General features: G+C 48.0%; 3 protein-coding genes across 10 annotated transcripts; 2 read left to right on the forward strand and 1 right to left on the reverse strand.

The window, feature by feature from the left end:
• The first annotated feature begins 255 nt into the window (after nucleotides 1-255).
• Nucleotides 256-4,806, forward strand: LOC123062960 (protein trichome berefringence-like 7). Of its 5 annotated transcripts, none has more exons than XM_044486665.1 (4): nucleotides 256-1,486; nucleotides 2,460-2,618; nucleotides 2,801-3,078; nucleotides 4,388-4,806. In XM_044486665.1, exons 1-4 carry the CDS (start codon nucleotides 657-659, stop codon nucleotides 4,477-4,479), a joined length of 1,359 nt encoding a protein of 452 aa, XP_044342600.1. In that variant the 5' UTR covers nucleotides 256-656; the 3' UTR covers nucleotides 4,480-4,806. The 5 variants fall into 5 exon arrangements, with proteins under 5 accessions (XP_044342600.1, XP_044342601.1, XP_044342604.1 ...); XM_044486666.1 differs by lacking the exon at nucleotides 4,388-4,806 and adding an exon at nucleotides 4,237-4,325; XM_044486669.1 differs by lacking the exon at nucleotides 4,388-4,806 and adding an exon at nucleotides 3,727-4,053.
• Nucleotides 4,807-9,295: 4,489 nt separating this feature from the next.
• Nucleotides 9,296-13,185, forward strand: LOC123057090 (probable pectinesterase/pectinesterase inhibitor 51). Its single transcript, XM_044480241.1, has 3 exons — nucleotides 9,296-9,549; nucleotides 10,433-11,475; nucleotides 12,324-13,185. Exons 1-3 carry the CDS (start codon nucleotides 9,296-9,298, stop codon nucleotides 13,013-13,015), a joined length of 1,989 nt encoding a protein of 662 aa, XP_044336176.1. The 3' UTR covers nucleotides 13,016-13,185.
• Nucleotides 13,186-15,993: 2,808 nt separating this feature from the next.
• On the reverse strand, nucleotides 15,994-17,761 carry LOC123062961 (uncharacterized). 4 transcript variants are annotated; one of them, XM_044486670.1, is made up of 6 exons: nucleotides 17,339-17,758; nucleotides 17,036-17,228; nucleotides 16,884-16,935; nucleotides 16,752-16,790; nucleotides 16,609-16,674; nucleotides 15,994-16,217 (listed from the first exon to the last, which is right to left on the reverse strand). In XM_044486670.1, exons 1-6 carry the CDS (start codon nucleotides 17,466-17,468, stop codon nucleotides 16,110-16,112), a joined length of 588 nt encoding a protein of 195 aa, XP_044342605.1. In that variant the 5' UTR covers nucleotides 17,469-17,758; the 3' UTR covers nucleotides 15,994-16,109. The 4 variants fall into 4 exon arrangements, 3 of the variants coding, with proteins under 3 accessions (XP_044342605.1, XP_044342607.1, XP_044342606.1); XM_044486672.1 differs by having other exon boundaries at nucleotides 15,994-16,220; nucleotides 17,339-17,752; XM_044486671.1 differs by lacking the exon at nucleotides 16,752-16,790 and having other exon boundaries at nucleotides 17,339-17,757.
• Between the last annotated feature and the right edge of the window lie 840 nt (nucleotides 17,762-18,601).

Consider the following 18,601-nt stretch of genomic DNA (forward strand, 5'->3'; position numbering starts at 1 on the left):
CAACGCAACATTTGGCCGTCTCTGGCCTTGCCGATGATAATCAAAACCCCATGCCGCCATGCCGGCGTGTCCTCCTCCACCCACCTCTCCCCGCGCAGCCCGATGCCAAGTCCGCGCACAAGTGAAACCACGCGCGCGCACGCCGGGCAAGCCACGTCATGGGACATGCGGCAGCTGCCATGTGGGGCCGCCGATCCTGGAGCCAACGTGGCAGCAAGTTAGGTCCGTGGTCAGCATGACAGGGAACATCCATCCACCCACCCCCACCCACCTTCCCAGCCGTCTCCTTCCTCGGCTCTTCCTGTTCGAACTTGGCTTCCCCGAGCGAGACGAGAGCTCACCCAGCCGCCGGTCGCGAGGTCAGGTCACTCACCGCCTCGCCGCCAGCTGGTTTTCAGCGTGTCGTCCGCTCCGGCGATCGCCGGAGAGGGGAGTCCGTCGGCGGAACCCGGTGAGTTCCCGATCCCGGCCCCTGGTGCGGGAAAACTCTGAATCAAGCACCGGGAAACATCGGATCTGGTGTGATTCCTCGGAGCTCCTGGACTGGGACAGGCACGCTGCGAGCTTGGCTTCGCGGTGAACTGGTTCGAGCCGGCTCGCAGATCGCGGCCGGGTAGCTGCCGAATGGGAGATCGGGGGGCGGCCGCGGTGGCGAGATGGTGACCGCGAGCTTCAGCCGGAGCACGTCGGCGCGGCTCACAGCGAGGGGCGGCGTAGGGAGCCCCCGGGTCTCGTCCGCGGCGGCCGCGCACCGCAAGTGGTGGGGGTCACCGTCCGGCCCGTCTTTCGAGAGCACCGTCGCCCTGGCCCTTTGCCTGGCCTCCGCCGCGCTCGTGCTCTCCTGCGGCCTGTACCTGTATGTTTCCCGGTACCTGGGCCAGGGCCAGGGCCGCGCGGTCGCCGAGTTCGCCGGCGACAGTCTGGACTCCTGCAACGTGTTCGACGGCAGCTGGGTGCGGGACGAGAGGTACCCCCTGTACAACAGCTCCGAGTGCCCGTTTGCGGAGAGGGGGTTCAACTGCCTCGCCAATGGCCGGAGGAACACCGAGTACCTCAAGTGGCGGTGGAAGCCGCGGCAGTGCGACATGCCGCGCTTCAGCGCCCGAAGCGTGCTGGAGTGGCTGAGAGGGAAGAGGGTCGTGTTTGTGGGGGATTCAATGAGCCGAACACAGTGGGAGTCCTTCATCTGCATGCTCATGACAGGGGTGGACGATCCCAAGAAGGTTTATGAGGTGAATGGCAACCAGATCTCGAAGACGATCCGATTTTTAGGAGTGAGGTTTGAGTCATTCAACCTCAGTGTGGAGTTCTTTCGATCGGTGTTCCTTGTGCAGCAGACCCCTGCTCCTCCTCTACATGTGACAAAAAGGGTCCGCGCGATTCTCAAGCTCGATAAGATGGATGATCTTAGCAGGAAATGGGCGAACGCCGACGTGCTTATTTTCAATTCAGGACAATGGTGGACTCCCAGCAAATTATTTGACATGTGAGTGTTCTTGCTTCAATCCTGAGCATCTTTTGTTTGTGGGTAATTGTTTTGGATTATAATCACTATCTTGCTGATTTGCAATTATCTGATCTTATATTTTGGTTTAGTATACCTGTTCTCGAAACAAAAACGCTAGACTTACAGACAAACCAACCTTTGCAATTATCTGTTTGTATATTTTGGTTAAGTTATCTGTTATCAAAATAAAATCCTTAATAATTGATAGTGTGTGTATATCAGTGTAAGCCAAGCAGGCACCAGAATGTTCCTTTGGAAGGAATCAGTGACCAGGACTGATTGTAGCAAAACTTCCGAGGGTCACAAATAGACAAAAACAAATCACCGGATTGTGTTATTGCAAAGCTAACTTCATACCATTTCTAATTACCGGATTGTACTGCAAAGTTAACTCCGTACCATTTCTTGTTATTTCTTGAGGTCAAAGCAACATTAAAGGGTGTTAGGTTCCTATGCCACAACTTAGTGAGGCTGATACTAATAAATTGTAGGCCCCGCCTGAGGAAGGTTGCTGGTCAGGCACTGCTCACTACGGGAGTATGTTTTGATGATGCTAGGTTTCGTGCATCCATACCAGATTATTTCATTTTTTGGTATAAAAATTAGGCCCTGTTTTTAATGTTTGTAAGATATCGCCACAATTGTAAAGGCTGCGGCAAAAAATAATAAGCCTGCTATGACTGGCAAAAAATGATGCCAAGTACGGGAGTATGTTTTGATGATGCTAAGTTTCATGCATTTACTATTTGTTGGAGTTAAAATCTTACAAACATGGCAAAAATAGGGAGTAAATTTTAAATGCCAAAGAAACTTCATTGTCTGGTCTTAGTATGTGTTGGAATTTGTTGTTATTATTGAACAAATTTGAATTTTTTTGGCGGGGGTTGTTAATTATCAAGTAGTAACCTTTCTTTCATAAATCTTAGAGATTCTAGTTTGGTCTTTACAACAGGGGTTGTTATTTTGAGGCTGGAGGCTTGCTTAAACTGGGAACATCAGTTAATTCTGCTTTCAAAATGGCACTGGAAACATGGGCTTCATGGGTCAAGGAAAAAGTGGATTTAAAACGAACACGTGTCTTCTTCCGGACATATGAGCCATCTCATTGGAGGTGAGTTTCACACATACACTGAATTCTTTTCCCTAATATATTTTATTTTTCCTCATTATTACTTCATTATGATTCTAGCCTTTGAACGGAAGGTGTAATCCCGCTATGATTGTGGAGTACAGACATCATCCAAGTTATCATTTGAAAAACATACAGTAATTGTTTTTTCTTCTTATTTTCAGTGGCTTGAACCAAAAGGTATGCGAAGTAACAGAAAGACCTACAACCGAGGCCATAGGAGCTGACAGGAGTGAATTTAGGGATATACTTGCTGATGTTGTTGCGAACATGAGCGTTCCTGTCACTATACTGAATGTGACTTTGATGGGGGCCTTCAGGAGTGATGCGCATATTGGTATTTGGAGTCATCCTTCTACCATACTTGATTGTAGCCACTGGTGTCTTCCCGGAGTTCCAGATGCTTGGAATGAGCTAATATTTTCTCACCTTTTGACGGATGGTGAGTTTCTTATCTATGATAACATTCTTTCCTGGTGTTATTTAGGATAACAAAGTTAATACAAAGTTGGGTCATCTATTTTGGAACGGAAGGAGTAGTACCTTGTAGTGAATAAATAAAATATTGTTTGTCTGATATCTTGTTTCTGCTTGCAAGGAACCTGGAGTTTCTTGAACCATGCATAGATAGCTGTATATAGGAGTATTCGGTAGCTGTGCCGTCAACATGAGCTTTACAATTGTGTAGGGTCAAAATAGAATAGAGTGCAATAACTGAGACTCACCTGTACAGTGTGAATGAATTCAGCATATATATGCTCAAGTACTGAAGCAACTCATTACGAAGTTATCCAGAATAAGCCTCAGATCTGGAACAAAAAATGTAGATCTAATGAATATGGTACAGAAAGCTGAAACCAAAATTCAGCTGATTCCGGAAATTCGTATTTCATGAACTTAGTTTGTACTCCCTCCGACCCAAAATATAAGAACGTTTTTAACACTGGCATAGTGTCAAAAACGTTCTTATATTCTGGGACAGAGGGAGTAGTACTTAGTTCTGCAAGTATTTATGTCCTTAAACTTGATGGCTCGCTCATTTTGGAGTTGAATAATGGCTCCTGGCGCTGCCTCATTTCCAATTCCGCAGGTTGGCGAAAGCTGGCTGGCTGACTATTTGACTGTACACTCAACCTTTTGTTTTTCTGGTCGAGTTTCATGTTGCTTCTTGCATTTTTATGTGCCGATAAAAGGAGCGAAGACATTAAGTCTCGGCAGACAGCAGTATGCGTACAAGTTGCTCCATTCCTCATCCTTGCTTCGATTAGCTCCAGTAAGAATTGCATATCCCCTGTCATATAGATAGATGCTCGGCTGTTATCTGCTTTTGCGTTTTAGTCTTTTTGGACATAGAGAACATGGCAGTTTGTAACCTGCATGCACAAACCGATGGAATGCAATTTTGGAAATTCATCTCTCTCGCATGAAATCGGTCTGCCGTCATTTGTTTATGCGTCGTCACATTAAACAAAGCAGTTCTTCGCATCCAGAGACTCCCCCTGCTCTTCTGTAACTGCTATACGCGCAAAAAATCTGATATTTTGCAATCGGGGAAACTCATTTCTAATTGCATTGCTGCCTGGCCACTTCCACGGTTCAGGACGGCTGGGCGCCGACCTCTCTTCTCCACGTTTGTTGGTTCTCCATAATGAAAATGAAAATGAAATGAAATGATTCAAGGGGCAGTAGACCAATAGTATGCATGCCTACCTGCCATGCGTGTATTTCCTGACCGGCTGCTATGATGCCAGTTGCCATCAACGAGAGGCAAAGGCAACCCAAAGAGGAAAGCGTGCTGCCGTGCGGTTCCGCGATTTCAAGTGCCCCTGGACCTAAACCCTAGTGGCTGCCTCCGAGGAAAAAAGTGTGGTGGCCTGGGGGATTTAATCCGGCGGCGACACTAACGGGGGATGAGGTTGGTTGGGGGAGATTGCACGGGTGGAACAAAAGCAAACTTTGCTCAAAGCGCACTCTGTCGTTGGATGCACACGGAAAAAGGACTTCGGCGCCACCAAGAATTAAATGTGTTTTTGAATTTCTGTAAAGGTACTTTTGTAAGTATTTATGCTACTTAATATATGGTCTTTAGCGAGCAGGGCATGTGTATAAAGTTTGACGGTGAAATACATTATGAGCAGATCTACACAAAAAAAACAAACAAATTTGTCCACTTTTCACAGTGAAGAGTGAACAGTGCACGTACCGTTCATCATTCTTAAAATCATGTTTTGTCATTTTCCTGTTCTTTAAATTTTACATTATGCTTGAGATTTCTTAGGTAGGATATTAACTACGAGCTTGTATTTAATACTGATATTAGGAAGGATATTAATTACAAACTCATATTACATATGCTAGTAATCACATGTTTGTTTTGCAGGGTCATGGTAATTGCGTACTTTTTCGTTCTTTTATATAAAGTGTATTTTTTTAATAAAATTTCACAACATAAGATGCATTTCTTTCAATTCCTTCAAAAAATTAGCCCTACAGAAAAAAGAAAAGTACCGATTGTCTGCATCTCTCTTTCTAAAAAAGGGAAATTATTTCTTCCCCGATTGCATGTATCTCTTTATATCCTAGCCTAACTGATTTACTTGTCGTTAGCAAACGAATTATCCATGGGTAATTCCGTTATAAATTCTCTATAATTTTGTGCCTTGGTCACCGTGACAAGTAAAATACACCTTACATAAAGGAACGAAGAGAGTACATGGTTAGTGCCAACATTGAAATTTGGTATTGACATCAATTGCACACTAAATATGTTGAGCACTCATTTGTTGAAGCAATTTAGGTCGTTTGGTTGATTTAGTTTGATGGTCGAGTTTAATTGGATCTTCCCTTTGGATATTTTTATAGTAGTATATAGATAGATAAACATGAGTAGGGCATTTTGGAGACCGAGCTCCATGGAGCCTTTTATTTTGAATAATTCAAAATTCATAAATTTCAGTTTCAAAAAATTCTGAAAAAAATTCACATGTATGCAAGGATGTAAAGTGTATGTATAAAAAATTTCAGGATGAAATACGTTGAATCGCAAGCTGTACAAAAAAACCAAAATCATGGACTTTATATGCTAAAAGGCCCCAAATTTGTCTTTTTTGCGTAACTCACATTTTAATGTATTTCGACCTGAAAATTTACACACATGTACATTATGTATCTAGGTATATGTGTATTTATTTTCAGAATTTTTGAACCTGAAAAGTTCAAATTTTGAAGTTTTCAAATAAATGCCTCCATGGAGCTCTGGCTCCGTTTGCCATTTTCGGATAAACATTCCTTTTTCTGGGATAGGGAAGGGTCTAGAAGGACCAAAGAGGTGGAGCAGTACATCTTACAACCAAGACCTATAAGAAAACAAAAAATACACGAAAGTCACTAACTTTTATAAGGAGAAACCCCCCAAGCAACGTAGAAAATTGTAGTTTGGTTTCAAATCCACCTCCACTCAAAACCAACCACGACGTCGCCAAAGACGAAACAACTTGATACGCCACGACCTCCATAGCAGCACCAGCAGCAGGTCATGGACTTGAAGAAAATATGCCCTAGAGGCAACAATAAAGTTGTTATTTTATATTACCTTATTCATGATAAATGTTTATTATTCATGCTAGAATGATATTGATCGAAAATTTAAATACATGTGTGAATACATAAATAAATACCATGTCCCTAGTAAGCTTTTACTAGACTAGCTCGTTGATCAAAGATGGTTAAGGTTTCCTAACCATGGACATGTGTTGTCATTTAATAACGGGATCACATCACTAGGAGAATGATGCGATGGACAAGACCCATCTGTTAGCTTAGCATATTGATCATTCAGTTTATTGCTATTGCTTTCTTCATGTCAAATACACATTCCTTGGACTATGAGATTATGCAACTCCTAGATACCGGAGGAATACCTTGTGTGGTATCAAACGTCACAACGTAACTGGGTGATCATAAAGATGCTCTACAGGTATCTCCAAATGTGTTTGTTGAGTTGGCATAGATCGAGATTATGATTTGTCACTCCGAGTATCAGAGAGGTATCTCTCGGCCCTGTCAGTAATACACATCATAAACTTGCAAGCAAATGACTAAGGAGTTAGTTACGAGGTGATGTATTACGGTACGAGTAAAGAGATTTTCAGTAATGAGATTGAAGTAGGTAGAGAGATACCGATGATCGAATCTCGGGCAAGTAACATAATGATGGACAAAGGGAATTATGTATATTGTCATAACAGTTCGACCGATAAAGATCTTCGTAGAATATGTATGAGCCAATATGGGCATCCAGGTTCCGCTATTGGTTATTGACCGGAAAGGTGTCTCGGTCATGTCTACATAGTTCTCAAACCCGTAGGGTCTGCACGCTTAACGTTCGTTGACGATATAGTGTTACATGAATTATATGATTTGGTGACCGAATGTTGTTTGGAGTCCCGGATAAGGTCACGGACATGACGAGGAATGGTCGGGAGGTAAAGATTGATATATAGGACGATGATATTCGGACACCGAAAGGATTTTGGGATGCACCAGGTAGCCATCGGGTCACTGAAAGGGGTTCCGGACCCCCCCCCCAGTAGGTATATGGGCTTAATGGGCCAAGGGAGGGACAGACCAGCCCACAGGGGGCTGGTGCGCCCCTTTCCCTGGCCGGCCAACCCTATGGAAGGAAAAAGAGGAGGGCTAGCCCCTCCTGCCTTTCCCTCTCATGAAAGAAAGGAAAGGGGGGGGGGCATCCTCCCTGCCTCCCCCCGCACCTAAACATGGCAGGGGGCGCCACTTGGGAGGAAACGCCAAGTAGGATTCAGCCTACTTGGGGCGCCCTCATGGCTGCTCCCTCCTCCCCCACCTATATATATATATATATATATATGAGGGAGGGGGCGCCTAGCACACAAGAACAGAATCTTAGCCGTGTGCGGTGTCCCCCTCCACCGTTTACACCACCGGTCATATTTTCGTAATGCTTAGGCGAAGGCCTGCGGAGATCATTTCACGATCACCGTCCGTCACCTCGCCGCCGTGAACTCATCCACTATCTCGCCCTCTTGCTGGATCAAGAAGGCGAAGGACTCCACCGAGCTGAACGTGTGCTAAACGCGGAGGTGTTGTACGTTCGGTACTCGATCGGTTGGATCGCGAAGAAAGTTCGACTACATCAACCGCGTTGTGAAACGCTTCCGCTTACGGTCTACAAGGGTACGTAGACACACTCTTTCCCCTCGTTGCTATGCATCTTCATGGATAGATCATCGTGTGTGTGTATATATTTTTTCTCCATGCAACGTTTCCCAACAGGACTTCGAGTAGAAGCTTTATTGCCTCCCCGTTGGCTCCTGGCCCGGGAGAAAGAAATATGGCCATCTTTCGCCCAGAAAGATTGAAGGCATCGTGACGAAGCCGACAAACAATCACCATAGTAGGTGCATAGATTATCCATGGTCGACATCGATGAGGAGCTCCGACACAACCCGCAAAAATGATCTCTCCACAACTCCTAAGCTCTTTACACATCTCCATGCTGGCTCCAAGATCCGAGGACAAGCGATGGGCCATCCTTCCATGAAGAAGATTATGGCTAACGTGGTTATTGCGGGAGTAACTTCCAGATCCGCTTCCATCCATTCCTCTCAACCGAGTCGGAGCGTCACTGGAGAGCGAATCGAAGTGCTCCCCAGAGTCGCCCGCACACACCAAGATCCAAGAAAAAAAAACTCCCAAAAAGAAAAAAAGGTGCGGGGTTCAAACTTCAAACTCACGTTCATCGCCATGGATGAGAGGGAGAGGAGGTTGAGGAAGAACCAAAGAGGATCTGGATTTGAGCGCCTCATAAAGAGAAGCACAAAGAAAACGATCCTAACACAAATCACGAAGTCACAGACACACACACTCCTTCCAATCTTCTCCGGCAGACAACGTCGATGAAGGAGGGTGGTCATAACCAAGCACAAGGCTGACCTCACTCACAACTTATATGAACGAGAGGGAGATGAAGAGAGGGGAAGAATGAGGGTGAACTCAATATGTATTTAGATAAAGACTTCAATTATGAGTAACTTCATACCTATTTGAATATCCATACAAAATGAAATAAACCCTCGCTCAGATCGAATCACTTTCCAGTATGAGAATATGGTGTAGCATGGAACTATCTAGCCCGCCCGGGTTCAAGTTATGAAGTGACCTGTGATGCTTAGAGTTTTTTTATATAAAATATGTCTCTAAGGGCTAGTCTTGAATGGTCTCATTTTTTAATCACTTTCTAGAATTGTTTTGAGATCTTTCTTAATTGGCTTTTTTTGGCATGGTTCTTACTTGGCTACTACTCAACTTTAATACTCCCTCAGTCCCAAAATTCTTGTTTTAAATTTGTCTAAATACAGATGTATCAAGTCACGTTCTAGTATTAGATGCATCCGTATCTAGACGAATCTAAGACAAGAATTTTGAGACGGAGGGAGTACGACTTTATAATTGGTCATTAAAAAATATATTTCCCTATTAATTCGATTCTTCTTCCCCAGCCCAGTCCAAGGCTTGACCAAGCGTGCTGCCCCTCCCTCTCTCTCGACGATATAACCAACCCCAAACCCCCGCAACGCCGGCCATCCACACACACTCCACTGGGCACAATTCCACCATCAGCAATGCCTCCTCCCCTTCGCATCCTCACCCTCCTCCTCCTCCTCCACCTCCCCTTCGCCCTCTCCTCCCGCCACCACCACAAAGCCCCGGCGCCGCCGCCCCGAAAGGCGCCTCCTCCGACGGCCAACTACGCGGCGCCGCTCCCAGTCCTCCTCGCTTGCAACTACGCGAGTCAGAGAGTCCCCGGAGAGCGAATCGAAGTGCCCCCAATGCAGCCGGCGGACACCAAGAAAAAACTCTCAAAGAAAGAAAAAAGGTGCGAGGTTGTGAGGACTATGGCGACCGAAGCAAACACGTCGCCATGGTTCTGACCAAAAGGTGCCAACATAAGAGTCACCTATTGGGCTTATTCAAACTTTCGCCTCACGTTAATCACCATGGATGAGAGGGAGGGGAGGTTGCGAAAGAACCAGGGAAGATATGGATTTGACCGCCTCATAAAGAGAAGTATGAAAATAAGGATCCTAACACTATGCACGGACACACCCTCCTTTCATCCTTCTCCGGTGGACAACGTCAATGAAGGAGGAAGGAAGAAGGGTGGTCATAATCAAGCACAAGGCTGACCTCACTCACAACTTACATGAACGAGAGGGAGATGGAGAGAGGGGTAGAATGATGGATGAACTCAACATAATTAGATAATGGATAATGACCCTGATAAGTGACACACGTGTAGCACAGACACATGACAACTCCAAACATTTTTTATGGCAAGTTTAGTGACGTGAGGATGGCAAGTTTAGCTATCAAGTATGACAATTTCTTTTTGGATGACAAGTTTTAGTTTTTTTTGAGAGGGAGGGGGGGGGGGGGTTGGTTTTTTTTTTCCCTTATGGCAACTTTAGTTGTAGAAAAACGTTAGTCAGAGTGTTTCGTGTCACACATGTGACATTTATCGTCTGTGTTAGATAAAGACTTCAAATATGAGTAAATCCATATAAAAAAGAAATAAACTCTCGTCAGATTAAATCACTTTCCAGTATGCAATTTGTTTGGGATCTTTCTTGATTTCTTTTTGCAGTACATTAATTCTCTCTACGTCGCAGCTTTAATACGACTTTATAATTGGTCATAAAAAATATATTTCCCTATTAATTCGATCCTTCTTCCCCAACCCAGTCCAAGCCTTGACCAAGCGCGCTGCCCTCTCTCTCTCTCTCTCTCGCCGATATAACCAACCCCAAACCCCCACAACGCCGGCCATCCACACACACTCCACTGCGCACAATTCCACCATCAGCAATGCCTCCTCCCCTCCGCCTCCTCGCCCTCCTCCTCCTCCTCCACCTCCCCTTCGCCCTCTCCTCCCGCCACCACCACAAAGCCCCGGCGCCGCCGCCCCGGAAGGTGCCTCCTCCGGCGGCCAACTACGCGGCGCCGCTCCCCGTCCTCCTCGCCTGCAACGCCACCCGCTTCCGGCCCGCCTGCGTCGCCACGCTCTCCGCCGCCAACGTCACCGCCGCGTCCTCCCCCTCCGACCTCCTCGGCGCCACGCTCTCCGCGCTCCGCGCCCGCCTCCCGCCGGCCGTCTCCACCGCGCGCTCCGTCCTCGCCTCCTCCAAGAACGTCAACCTCACGACCGCCGCCACCAACTGCCTCACCGCCCTCTCCCTCTCCTCGCACCGCCTCGAGCCGCCGCCCTCGCCGTCGGCGCTCATGCCCGCCTCCGCCTCGCTCCTCCACCTCTACGACTGCTGGTCCGCCTACAAGTACGTCAACTTCTCCCGGACCATCTACGATGCCATGGCGTACCTCAACGACACCATCACCGTCAACAGCAACTACATCTCCATGCTCGCCGCGCTGAAGCGGTACGGCGACGACACGTCCGTCTGGGCGCCGCCGCAGACGGAGCGCGACGGGTACTGGCCTTCGCCCGCGGCGTCGGGGGCCGACGTGGACGCGCTCGGCGTGCCCAAGGGGCTCCCCGCGGACGCGACGGTGTGCGGCGCCGGGTGCGACTACAGGACAGTGCGGGAGGCGGTGGCGGCCGCGCCGGACAACGGGGGCAAGAGGTTCGTGGTGTACGTGAAGGCAGGCGTGTACAAGGAGACGGTGAGCGTGCCGTGGGAGAAGACCAACCTGGTGCTGGTCGGCGACGGCATGGGGAAGACGGTCATCACCGGCGACCTCAACGCGGACACGCCCGGCGTGTCCACGTTCAACACGGCCACCGTAGGTGCGTACACGCGTCGTCACACGCACTTACTCCTTCGTATTTGTACGTATTTATGTGGGGGTATACCGTATACGTACGTACTACACCGATGGATTTGCCAGCATAGTTTGTACTGCGATCGTACACGTACTACGTCCACGAAATGAATGCGGTGGCGTTAAAGACGCCGCTCGTGATCGACCGGCCGCCCCATCGCTCTTTGTCCGCACCTAAAACGCTTTCCGTCAAGTTTGTTCTGATCTGGACAATCAATTCCTACCTTTTGTGCGTTACAATCAGTTACGCTATTAGCAAATTATATTTTTGGATCAGCTAGTATTATTAAGGAGGAAATATTTGGCCAAATGGCAAAAATAATCCCCAAAAACAAAGCTATATGCGGTGATCTAGGTACCCAAATGACAACCCAACCATGCACTTTGGAGACTTCAAAAAAACATGCACTTTGGAGACTTCAAAAAAACATGCACTTTGGATGATTTCAGCGACCCGAAACAAAACCAACGACCAGTCTATTTCTAAGATTTTTAACTTGACCGGCGGCGGCGATCTTCCATGGCGGAAGCGACAATGCGACGTGCCGACGCCGACCACGGGTCCTAGGTGAGACAAACACTGAACTTTCCCGTGCTCTATGCAACCCTATCAAGCAAGAAGAAAAACACGCTTCGACAATACTCCAGTCCGGACGGCGAGCCATTTTCATCACAGAGAAAAAGTCGCATCACGGTCCACAATTTTAACTTTGTCAGGCGAATCTGCGACCCACATGTCACGGGCCGCGAGTTTTCTCGACCAGCACAGTGATCGACCATGTCGTAACTTTGCGCTTTTTCATTCATTTCCAGGCGTGCTCGCGGACGGCTTCATGGCGCGCGACCTGACGATCGCGAACACGGCGGGGCCGGACGCGCACCAGGCGGTGGCGTTCCGGTCCACGGGCGACCGCACGGTGCTGGACACGGTGGAGCTGCTGGGGCACCAGGACACGCTGTACGTGCACGCCATGCGCCAGTTCTACACCCGCTGCCGCGTGGCCGGCACGGTGGACTTCGTCTTCGGCAACTCGGCCGCCGTGCTCCACGACAGCGACCTCGTCGTGCTGCCCCGGCAGCTGCGGCCGGAGAAGGGCGAGACGGACGCGCTGACGGCGCAGGGCCGCACCGACCCGGCGCAGCCCACGGGGATCGTGCTCCGGGGCTGCCGCGTCAACGGCAGCGACGAGTACATGGCCTTCTACCGGCAGAAGCCCGGCGTGCACCACGTGTTCCTCGGCCGGCCATGGAAGGAGTACTCCCGCACGGTGTTCGTCGGGTGCACGATGGCTGAGATCGTGCGGCCCGAGGGGTGGATGCCATGGAGCGGCGACTTCGCGCTCAAGACGCTCTACTACGGGGAGTATGATAGCGCCGGCCCTGGCGCCGGCGGGCGGGGAGGCGGCAGGGTGGCGTGGAGCAGCCAGGTGCCCAAGGAGCGCGTCGACGTCTACAGCGTCGCCAGCTTCATACAGGGGGACGAGTGGATACCCAAAGTGAAGTAGTGGGCTTTTTGGTCCTGGTAGCATACATAATCGAGCTGGCGTGAGCTCGTGGGCCGGTCGGCGGTGATCGTGCCACGGATGTACTGCAGACGTTGCAGTTATGCAAATGCAGTGGTGCCTAACGCAAATGGGAGTGCGCGCCGATCTTGATCGGTGTTGATTGGTGAACACTCCACTGGGAAGCTAGTGGCCTTACGGCTAAGCACGATCAATAATGGCCGCCAAATCTAGCGGGCAGTTTCCACCTAGGGCGAGATGGATGTGGCCAGAACACGGAGAGGAGGGGCAGATTGAGATAGGATCGGCGTGCAGTTTCCCCATAGCATGCGTGACGCAACGCGAGAGCATTATGTAATATCGAATGATCACATCTGACCCGTGGTTGTGGTGGTCCACGACGTCCATCACGAGCTGCATCCTTCCAGTGCGCTATCCTATTCCGATCCGTCGCTGCACCGCTGCGGTCTGCATTCGCAGCGCTGCCCTACGGACCCAACCAGCTTTGGAACTTTTGGAGTTTGGTTCCTGGCCGGTTGTGGGGCAGTACGGACTCCGTCACTAAGGCACGACTCGTGCGCCGGTGTGCCGTGACTCGATCCATCAGTTCAGATTCCAGACCAGGACGGCAAAGAATTACTCTACTCGCTTAGCTTGCAGCATCTCTAGCATATACGGAGTAGTATCTTGCAAACCGCGCTACTATGAATTTTGTTTACGATATAAAAACAAATTCAATAAACATATGCCGCATAATTTATATTTTTTTAACTACTAGTTCGCGCCAGTTCATACTGGCTTAAAACATAATAAAAACCTAACTCTACTCATCATCATCACCGGGCTTCTTGACGTGGAGGTGGTACTCCATCAACGAGTTGGAGAGGTTGCCGCAAAAAAAAAAAAACGAGTTGGAGAGGACGAACGCCACGTCGTACACCTCCTTCGCCGCCGCCATCCACCTTGTACATCCGGGCGGACGGCCTGGTCACTGACCGGTCAAAAAGCCCGAGCCCAGACGAGCGCTTCAAACCAGCCTCAAACGCCCCGGTTGACCGACACCCCTTATATCCAACCCAAATATTGGAAGGCTCGGCCGCGTCCACCACGTTGGCTCCGGCTCACGCTGGCCCATCGGACCCCACATGTATTTGTCCCCATCCACTCCCCGGATCAAACCCTAGCCACTTCCTTCCACTCCACTCTTCCACCCAAGCTCTCGTCCGGCGATCTTCGGCCTTCTCCGGCATGGCGAGCAGCGAACCTGACTCTGACTAGTCCGGATCCCTCGACTGGTCTGTCGTCTCGTGCGGGTTGGAGGAGGCAATAGTCGTCCACATTGCACTCCAAAGCTCCTGGGAGAACAACGCCCGACCGACGGCGGGATCTGTTTGACGCGAGTCCATTGCGTCGGGGCATCGGGCGCTCGGACCCTTTGGGGTTGGATCATGCGGTCCTCCCAGGAGCCTTCCAATCTTCCTTTCCCCATCACCGGTCCGCTGGAGTTTGAGTGCTACGGGGACCGATGTGCCCGCTGTGGGAAGGAAAGGATGAGGGCGGCCGATGCCCGCCTCGATGTAGGGAGGGGCTTGGGGAGCGAGGGAGGGGCTGCGCGTGGCAGAGGAGCCAGGGACGCGCAGTTGGGCTACGGCTGCATGGGCAGGGCACGAGCGCTTCACAGAGCACGTGATGTGTGCATGCCAACCTCACGGTCACCACCTGGTGCTGATACCTGGGTGGTTTTGACCGCGTCTGGCTATCAGTGGCGGAGCTTAGTGAGGGCCAAAGGGGGCAATGCCCCCTTACCAAATTTATTTCTTCGTATAAACACATAGTAATATTTAATAATATTTGAACAAACTTTAATAGAATACACTAGATTAGGCCCCTCAACTCTATTTAAGACTCATTTAGCCCCCTCTCAAATCGCGTTGAAGCTCTGCCACTGCTGGCTATGTCCAGTAGCTAGGGGGGCTAAGATAGGCATGTGTGCGGCTGCAGTTGGGGGGCTGGTGCAGTGAGGTGAGTACAAGTTCATCTAGAAGGTTTTGGACAAAAGGTGTTTGTTGTTTGCAAAGTGCAAATGAACTAGAGTTAGGATGTGAGATTTGGTGTGGTTGGTTTAGTCACTAGGGTGAGTGGGTATGCAAATTTGCAGAACAAATGGGCCCCTCTAGCTATTACTTGTTGTACAACTTGAAAGAAGGGGTCAGAATGCAAAAGTGGAAGAGGGGCTCAAATGCAAAAGTTCCTAGTGGAGCAAGGGACTTTTCTGAAGTATATTTGATCCAAAGAAATTATGATAATTATCTAGAAATTTTCCTAAGCACTAAAGTGGTGGTTGCTTCATAACTTAGGTGTTCTAGGGCATATATCTCAAAAGAATATGATCTTAGGGTTTTGGGGTAGGGGTGCAAGTGAGGCTATCCTATAGAGAGATATAGCTAGTGAGAGAGGTTTTTATTTAGCTTTATGTTGGTTAAGTCCAGATGAGTTGACTGAGAAAAACCAGAGCAAAGAACCAACAAGATCAACTGAAGCAGCAGAAAGAAAAAGCAGGGGCCAAAAACCATGGTGTTACACATAAATAGATAGATATTTTTTGAATCTATCAGGTTATTCCTATCACAATTGAGAAAAGCCCTTCAATTAAAGTACCTACTGAGAATGTAGAGATGAACTGTGATTAGCAGAAGTGCAATATATTTTGTTGCCTATGTAAGCAAAGAGCAACCCAGAGGAGTGCCCACTCCTAGCCTTTCAGGACGACAATCATTTTGCAGGCAAAGTCCCAAACTCCCAATCCAGCAATCTGTAGTCTTTCCCTTTCGCTGCTTTCACCATATCTCCCTCACTTAGCATAAACCTGCAACCTTTTGCTTCCACAGCATGCCTCCCTGATGCACAAGAAGTTATATACGGTTGTGTTTGTTTTAATATATTCTACATTTCAAATAAAATTTAGCGGTGCCAAGCTAGAATGACTACTACTGAACTGTAACAATAATAATAATCCAGCGACGACATGAAAATGAAGATACACGAGCGGAGGTAATTAAGTAACTAAGCTCCTTGGAACTAAATTCTGATGAGGATGTCAGCAGCTTCTGTGCCCCTCTGTCCCTTCCGCTGAGAACACGGCGGTGGTCATTTCCTGCACTGACTTTGAGATGTCCTTCCTGAGCGTGAGCGCCGACCTTCTTTTCTACTACATAAGTATCAATGCTCTGATCAGTCTCGTTTGTAGTGAATGATTGGAAAATATACGGTAATAAGAAATGCACACATATTATCACCACACTAATACACGCCTTCCCTGATGCAATAATAATAATAGTATAGTGAATTAAGCTGCAGCAATTTTGTGTGAAATTCCTCTCACAAATATCTTGAAATTCAACTTGGAACAACAACATCCATATGTCAAAATCATCATCACATACTCGCATTGCATTAGTTGATGACCACATCTCCAGCTAGTCTAATAGCAACAGCGGCGCCTCGCGGATCGATCATACAGTTTTTCTGAAGAACTGTTATGCCTAGATTACAAGGAGCATGCATATGTCTGAGAGAAGTCAGTGGTGAATACATACCTTGGTCATGGACCAGTTGATGACCAAAGAGCTAACCATGATGTGTGTCCTATCTACAAGTCGAACCTAGAAAGAAAACAGAGCAAGGTCAGTCGTTTGTGTGCAGCAGCAATAAGAACAGAGAGAGACACCGTGGGAAGCACCAGAGGATGCCTGACGAAAAGGCGCGACCCACTCTGTAACTACATATGCAGCAAACCAATGAGAAGGCATCACCAATATACAACTCTATCTGGAACAACCTATGTCTTTCAATATATGAAATAGATTTACACCTGAAATGTGCCATGCGTCATCCTTGTTTTTTGTGTGCCCAATACAGCAACCCTGAACCAAGAGACATCAAACAATATGTGCATACCATCAAACTAAGTAAGAGACATCTATACAGAACTTAGTAAAAGAAACCATGGCCTAAGGTAGGTACCTGGACACCCTAGCCTGGCAAAAATGTGATGCCTCATTCCATAGCAAGATTAAGTACTTGCAAAACAAATTCGGCAGCACATGAATAATACAACATCGATCAGGCGAAGACAAAAGAAAGGAAAGGGAAAGAAGAAATAAAATTTTAGGAAGTCGTAGAAGAGCAGTCGTGCCAGCTCGTGAACTCCTGCAACCTGGATAGAAGAAACAAAACCAAACAGTCCATATGGGCGTATCCTCGAATAGATGGCATGCGAATCTCGGAAGTAGACGGGAGACACGGGACGGAAGGGAACGAACATACGAATTCGAGGAGGTGGGGCTGGGGGAGCGGTCGAGGAGACACTCAACGAGCTTGTCGTCCTTGAAGACCTTGCCAAGGCAAGGAGCCGCAGCTGCGCGTATACCGAATGGCGAGGATGCCGCAACGCCATCCAGACCACGTCTCCCTCGAGCCACTCCAGCTGACTCTGATCTGGGATGGTCGCCACCCCTCAGCCCTAAGGTCGATGGCGTCCCTGCCAACCACCTTCTTAGATCCAGATTGAGAGAATGGTAGAGGAGGAGCCGATGTGTCTAAGCGGTGGTGGTGGTAGGGGAGGCATGGAGGAGGTAGACATGGGAGTCGATGCGAAGTCATCTTCGTAGGGAAGGAAACGAAGTAGTGGGGGCAGGTGTATCTGAGGAAGTACACGCTCACCCAATCTCTCTGCACAAGAATCGCCAACAGCAAATCGCGAACGAGCGGACGAATAGTACATGCTATCAACATGGATAGCGCGAGGAGGTACCCTTACCCCGCAGATTATTGTGTTGGACTGTGTGCAATAATATGTAACATACATGGAAGATAACTAGTGGTGAGATTATCAATGAATGCATGTAGGAGTCGACTTAAATAGTAGCAACAGGTTGATGTCGAAGGAAATATGCCCTAGAAGCAATAATAAAGTTGTTATTTTATATTTCCTTATTCATGATAAAGGTTTATTATTCATGCTAGAATTGTATTGATCGAAAACTTAAATACATGTGTGAATACATAAACAAACACCGTGTCCCTAGTGAGCCTTTACTTGACTAGCTCATTGATCAAAGATGGTTAAGGTTTCCTAGCCATAGACATGAGTTGTCATTTGATAACGGAATCACATCATTAGGAGAATGATGTGATGGACAAGACCCATCCGTTAGCTTAGCATTATGATCGTTCAGTTTTATTGTTATTGCTTTCTTCATGTCAAATATATATTCCTTCGACTATGAGATTATGCAACTCTCGGATACCAGAGGAATACCTTATGTGCTATCAAACGTCACAACGTAACTGGGTGATTATAAAGATGCTCTACAGGTATCTCCAAAGGTGTTTGTTGAGTTGGCATAGATCGAGATTAGGATTTGTCACTCTGAGTATCGGAGAGGTATCTTTGGGCCCTCTCGGTAATACACATCATAAACTTGCAAGCAAACGACTAAGGAGTTAGTCACGAGGTGATGTATTATGGAACGAGTAAAGAGACTTGCCGGTAACGATATTAAACTAGGTATGAAGATACCGACGATC

Source organism: Triticum aestivum, chromosome 3A (genome assembly GCF_018294505.1).
Source record: "Triticum aestivum cultivar Chinese Spring chromosome 3A, IWGSC CS RefSeq v2.1, whole genome shotgun sequence".
NCBI lineage: Eukaryota > Viridiplantae > Streptophyta > Magnoliopsida > Poales > Poaceae > Triticum > Triticum aestivum.

What these genes read in the sequence shown, in the direction of transcription:
- LOC123062960 (XM_044486665.1), top strand. Translation starts at nt 657, where the DNA reads ATGGTGACCGCGAGCTTCAGCCGGAGCACGTCGGCGCGGCTCACAGCG. An exon ending in CCCAGCAAATTATTTGACAT is followed by an intron (nt 1,487 to 2,459) that starts GTGAGTGTTCTT and finishes TCTTTACAACAG; the next exon opens with GGGTTGTTATTTTGAGGCTG. An exon ending in TATGAGCCATCTCATTGGAG is followed by an intron (nt 2,619 to 2,800) that starts GTGAGTTTCACA and finishes TCTTATTTTCAG; the next exon opens with TGGCTTGAACCAAAAGGTAT.
- LOC123057090 (XM_044480241.1), top strand. Translation starts at nt 9,296, where the DNA reads ATGCCTCCTCCCCTTCGCATCCTCACCCTCCTCCTCCTCCTCCACCTC. An exon ending in CTCTCAAAGAAAGAAAAAAG is followed by an intron (nt 9,550 to 10,432) that starts GTGCGAGGTTGT and finishes GCCTTGACCAAG; the next exon opens with CGCGCTGCCCTCTCTCTCTC. An exon ending in GTTCAACACGGCCACCGTAG is followed by an intron (nt 11,476 to 12,323) that starts GTGCGTACACGC and finishes ATTCATTTCCAG; the next exon opens with GCGTGCTCGCGGACGGCTTC.
- LOC123062961 (XM_044486670.1), bottom strand. Translation starts at nt 17,468, where the DNA reads ATGGCGTTGCGGCATCCTCGCCATTCGGTATACGCGCAGCTGCGGCTC. An exon ending in TTTTCGTCAGGCATCCTCTG is followed by an intron (nt 16,675 to 16,751) that starts GTGCTTCCCACG and finishes TTTTCTTTCTAG; the next exon opens with GTTCGACTTGTAGATAGGAC. An exon ending in TCAACTGGTCCATGACCAAG is followed by an intron (nt 16,218 to 16,608) that starts GTATGTATTCAC and finishes CTTATGTAGTAG; the next exon opens with AAAAGAAGGTCGGCGCTCAC.